At 37.8% G+C, this 6,000-nt stretch overlaps 1 protein-coding gene across 1 annotated transcript; it reads left to right on the top strand.

Moving 5' to 3' along the window:
- The first annotated feature begins 644 nt into the window (after window positions 1-644).
- Window positions 645-3,014, top strand: LOC121998373. Its single transcript, XM_042553280.1, has one exon. The coding sequence runs from the start codon at window positions 813-815 to the stop codon at window positions 2,880-2,882; it is 2,070 nt and encodes a 689-aa protein (XP_042409214.1). The 5' UTR covers window positions 645-812; the 3' UTR covers window positions 2,883-3,014.
- The last annotated feature ends 2,986 nt before the right edge of the window (window positions 3,015-6,000 follow it).

Here is a 6,000-nt window from a genome sequence, read left to right as displayed (position 1 = left end):
ACTAATTTAAAATTTAGTCCTAAGATATGTGAATCATAAATAAATATTATAATTGAAGATAATTAAGTAATTACACTATAGAATTTTTTTTAATGAAAAATTAAAGTGGGCACCATCATTACTCAAAAAACTAAAGAGCATTTTTTTTTTGTTTTTACCCAAAAAAAAATAAATTATAATTTAATTTTAAATTTAATTAAAATTATATATTTAAAATTATCTTAAAAATTATTATAACAATTTAAGTACTTGTAAATTATAAATTTAATTGGGCGGATGAAAAGCCGGCTCGGTAGTCGAACTATAAAAAAACCCAACAATTTTGGCGGTAACGTCGATGCGCGCGGCACAACTTTCCAACTTGGAACCCTCGAGTCGTGACACCGCCTTTCCCCTTGCTTATCGCTCACCTGTGAATTTGCTCGTGGAAGCAGGACATGGAACGTTCTTCTACAATCCATCTTTTATTTTCAATCTTAAAATTCAGTTATGACCGTCCAACTCCATCAGTGAGCAACCCTCACCCTCTTTGGTTAGCCTCCACAACTCATCAGGTCGAACGCGGAGCCGATCCCAGATGGAGACTCCGGGTGGAAGGGCGGCGGTGATCGCACCCCTACCTTCAAAAAGGTGACAGGCAGCGGCTCGATCAATCTCTCTCTCTCTGCCTTCCTCTCTTTGTTGTGGTTTTGCGGTCGAATCGAAACCGCCGTTGGTTTGTTCTCTTGCCCTCAAAATCTTTGCGGAATTTAGCGCTGGTTCGAATTGATTCCTTTACTCGGGAGAGGAATTTCTAGGGTTTCTTATCGCAGATGTCGTCAGATCCACCGGATGATGTCTCCGTCGGCGATATTGGGCATCACCTACCGATATTCCATTTTGCAAGTCCTGAGGCCTTTGTTGCTTGTCCTATGGCGGAGTCTGGGATACTTTGTTTGGAAACCCTAGCTGTTTCCGCGGGGGAGGATCTCTTAGCAAAGAAAGATGCAGCGCGGGATCTGGCGATTGATTGTGTTGTTCGGCGACGCGGAAATGAGAGTCCGGGCAGTGCGGTTGGTGGTAGTGCGGATGTTGCTAAAGAGGCGGCGCCAGACGAGAAGGAAATGGAAGAAAATGATGAGAGCGATTTGAGATATGCGGACGAGATGAAGGTCATTGCGGAAACTGAAACGAAGAATGCAGCGGTCGAGTTGAATGGAGAGACGATGATGGATAAAGGTGACGTTTTTAATGCTGAGTTTTGTGGGAAGATCGACGCGGATGCAGCTGCCTTCGGGGACAAGAATGCGCAAGTGGAGGAACACGAACTGCGGAAAAGGAGAAGGAGAGGAAGGCGGCGACGTTCCACCATTGTAGAAGAAAGACGAACTGTGCGGTATTTGCAACCCTTCCAAGATGAGAATAAGGACAGTTTTGCAATCTCGGATCTGGTGTGGGGTAAGGTAAGGAGCCACCCTTGGTGGCCTGGTTGGATCTTTGGCCCATCAGTTGCATCAGACATTGCGTTGAGTACTCAGAAAGAGGATCACCATCTGGTACTCTATTTCGGTGACAAGACTTTTGCTTGGTGCCAAGAATCCAACCTGAAGCCTTTCCAGAGGTACTTCACTCAGATGGAGAAGCAAGGCAGGGGTGATGTATTTGGTACTGCAGTAAATGATGCATTAGCAGAGGTCTCAAGACATTTGGAGCTGGGAATGAGATGCATTTGTTCACAAGATGAAGCGTATGCTGTTCTGAAGGACCTTTGGGTTGAGAATGCTGGAGTTCAGGAAGGAACATGTAGTTGTGCTGTTAATAAATCTTGGATCATGAACTCATTTGAACCTAAGAAAATGATGGACTATATTCGGTTGTTAGCTATGTCCCCATGCAGAGGAGCCGACACCTTGGATCTTGTGATAGCAAAAGCTCATCTGAAGGCCTTTCATTGCACTAACGGTTGTCTTCAACTCCCTGTTTCTGTCCTGCATCAAGAGCTAGAGGATAATGATGAGAGTTTGCCAGCTACAGAAATAAATCTTTGTAATGGTATTGCTGATATGTTGAGTCCAGTTTCTTCAGCTGCTTGTTTTGTTAATAAGGAATTAAGGCGCAGATCAAGAACTAAGAGAGACAAGATGTATGTTCTAAGTGGGCATAGAAAAAGAAAGAGCTTATCTGAGCTAACGGATGATAAATGCTTGCCTCACCATATTGATTGTCATAGAAATAGTATTGACAGAAGAGATCCTTTGACTTCATCAACTAAGAGACAAAAGATTGCCTGTTTTTATCCTGTCATCTCGGGGAAGCGTAAGATGAAAAAACTTGATTCTTTAGGAGATATGACAATGGCATCTCTAAATTGTAGTAAACAGTTCAGGGCTAAAGAACACAATGACCGAATTATGGGAAAGAGTAAAAAGTCCCCTACTTTCATAAAAAGGAATTCACCTAGATTAAGCCAAAAGAGAAATGCAGTTTTTGATTATCCTAATTCACAAATGGGGACTGGAAGATTGGAAAAGACAGAACTAAAGGACTGCTCACCTTATAAAATGTCCTCAGGACAGTGCTTAGCTGCAATCAATCCACTTAACATGGACAAAACAGATAAAACAGACAGTTTTTTCAATGGGTTTAGAGTAGTATCTTGTTCTTCAGAAGACAAGGGAGTAGAGGATATAGGTTCTAGAAAACAGAGCAGGTCACAATTGTCAAAATCCAAGACAGTCCTTTCAGATTTGGCCTCACCTTGCTTCATTCAGGATTCATATTGGTCTGATATTATTGTTTGTAGCAATTTGGATGAACAACTTGAATCTAAAAGCTCAAAAGGAAATGGAGAAACACAAGTGAAGAGACTGAAGAAGAAGGAGAAAGCTCAAAAAGCAAACTGAGTTATTCATTCCATCTTGCTCGATGTCAAGTGCTGTAGAGTGTTTACAGACTGGTTCAGCTTGTGTTAATGTAGCAAATGAATTTGAAGCTGGAAATCTCCAAGATAATATAGAAGTCTATGATCGCAGTCCCATCAGCTTCTTATAACTGTCCCTAGTATGTCTGTCTTAATTTATTTAAATTTTTTGTTAGCTATGGCCTTCATAAGGGCAGAGAAGATAGAGTTATTATTATTAAGCATGCTGATGGAGGTTTTGGAATAGGAAAAAAAATTCCATTCTAGGATCAGTTAAAACCAATGGCATGTTAATTTAACCACAGGCTTAGGTATTTTGAGACGACATGAAGAAAGCTTCCAAATAGCACATGACAGAAACCATCCTACATAAGTGTTCCATCTAATTGATTCTGTAATTTGTATATTAAATTAAATGTGCATTTGACATCATTCATTTTGATTATTTATCATATTGGTCATGTGGAAGATAGCATGCAGACTTATAGATCACCATAATCTTCTGTTAGAAGCTAAAGTTTCTTCAACATTTTTACTTGTTCTCTTCAATACATGTTTGCAATTTGACTTCGACTTTCGTTGCCTATATGATCTATTTTATATTTGCTTCTTGGAAAAAGAAATACTGGCATTTCAAGACGGAGATCTGAGTTTTGAGATGCCTATATTATTTACAATGTTGTGTGTTGTCGGCAAAGCTTCTTGAGAGTTTACAATCACTCTGATTATGTGTATGATAGTTAATTTTTAAATGTCAAAAAATTTTAAATTTCATGCTTAATTTTAACTTTCATCTTGCCTTCTAAAGCAATAGTATTTCACACACTCTCTGCAGCTTCTACTTTACAGTCCAGATGTAAAAAGTGGGCAAGGGTGAAAGCTGGTTTTGACCTTTTTAAACTTTTCTGCTCTCCTTAACTGACAAATAATTAGATTAAGTTGCTTGTTTTTCACATTTATTCAAGAGTACTTACATGCCACTAGCTTAATATGATAAAGAGTAGATCATAATTAATTTCAAGCTTTTCATGACTTTTCTGAAACTTCATTTCATAAAATGGTGCTATTAATTTACAGAATTCGCCAGTTGACTGTGGAGTGCTCAGCTAGCACATCTTTGACTTCTTGATTGTTGTTTAAGTAGGTTACTGAAAAGGTTGTATTCTCGGTTGGTGTTGGAGCTTTCAGGCTGTGCATATGAATTTGAAGTCTGGATTCCGGAAGCATATAATTTTGAAATAGCAGGCCATCTTTTTAGTGTAGTTGGTCTCACTTGTGTTTTAGTAGCTTCACACTCTTGTTACATGATTGTGTATGTTCTAACTGGTCTTTTGCATGGTATTCCTTGAAAGTTTATGCATACATCAGGATATGTTGTCCTAGAATCACATTGCTACAGTTGTTTTAGTCAAACTATTACTATGTCATGTCTACAATCACGTCTCCACCAACGGAAATTGCTACTGCATCTTCATGAGCAGTTATCTCTGAGTTTCGCATTAGCTTGCATTTCCTTATAATACTTGATTCATAGTGAAATTGAATTTGGAAGGAGATAAAAGACCAAATCTATGGATGAATAATCTGACAGCAATTATACAACAGGTGGGTTGGCTGAACTTTCCTCCCTTTTGATGATAATTATACTGTGCATTATATTATCTCAATGAATGTAAATCAATTTCATTTTAGTGTACACTCCTAGGAAACGTGAGTGTACAATGTGCATGTCCCCTCGGATGGATCTAGTGACTAGCGCATGAGATGTTGCCACAATGAGGTCTAGGGTTTGAATCTCGGCAAAGTCGAGGTAAATACCTTCCTCCCTTATGTGCTAGTCACTATTCCAAAGACTAGTAGTCGTTTGTGATTTACCTCTTCCGTGTTGGCCTTGGGATGGATTTGCGGGGACGCTAGCGGCGAATGTATTCGTCTTTTGCCACAGTGAGTGTACAATGTGCTTGTTTTGTAAGACTAGTGAAGTGTTGCTTGAGCTGTGGTTATTAATAGAAGAGCTCTCCATCATGATAAATATAAGTTTTTCTTTTGAGATTCGTTGATGTATCTATAGGTTTTTCTTGCTAGTCTTGTTAGTAAGTTGGCAAATTGTTTTCTTGATTGGTTGAATTTTCCTTTCAGAATTAATTGATCATTTGAATTGCAAGTTTTAACTATCGCCCTATTGACATCCTATAACAGATTTGAATCTCTTGTACTTTGATCTCATCATTTGTGTCTTTCCACTAGAATTTGAAACAAAGCTTCATCCTTGAAATAGTATATCCAATAGCTTCAGTCATTATGTCTTGTAAGGTCATCTTGTCTCTCTTGCCCACTTAGAGTCTCCCTGAGAGGATCAAATGAATAAATAGCAAACTCATGAAAATTTGCACCGAATATGAATTATTCTTTTCAGCTGTTGCTAACTTATGTATAAAACTGTGAAATGTATTTTGTTGTTACATTAGATCTTTATCATCCACCATTAAAGGCTATATATCCTTCTTTTAATATAATACATATAATATAACACCGTTTATCCTTGTATAACATCCTAAAACATTTTATTTCCACTATTAATGATATTATTTTCAAATCAAAATTTTTATGCTACTACCAATTTTGATATCTATAATTGTCAAACAAGTGGCAATTATAAATCCTTCGATCTATGTTGAAATCACTTCGAATACCTAAACTGAAAACCTTTTGATGTATGTAGAAATTCGCTATTATCCTTGGATTTTGTGTTAAATATTCCAGCTATCAGAAAGCTTTTGTTGCATATATTGCGCTAAAATTTGGTAACTTGTGCTATGCTTTGATATTGCTCATTAGGGTTTTAGCATACTCTAGCACTTGTTGTTACTATGACACTACCAAAATAATCATAGGCAAGATCAAAGTGTCTCTAAAGATTTAGTCAAATGCTTAGAGATTTGAGGAAGTCCACAAAAACAAATTCATTGCTTGAGATTTGTGGATCCACTCTTAATAGATGTTTTTCTTTATCCATGCATTACTGATTCATGGAACTCTATCCTAAACTTTTCGCATTCTTACGAGTCAGAAACATTGTATTTGATTGCAATATTGAAGAA

This window comes from Zingiber officinale, chromosome 6A, assembly GCF_018446385.1.
Source record: "Zingiber officinale cultivar Zhangliang chromosome 6A, Zo_v1.1, whole genome shotgun sequence".
Classification (NCBI taxonomy): domain Eukaryota; kingdom Viridiplantae; phylum Streptophyta; class Magnoliopsida; order Zingiberales; family Zingiberaceae; genus Zingiber; species Zingiber officinale.
Note: the sequence above shows the minus strand (reverse complement) of the source record. Positions and strands in the feature narration are given on the sequence as shown.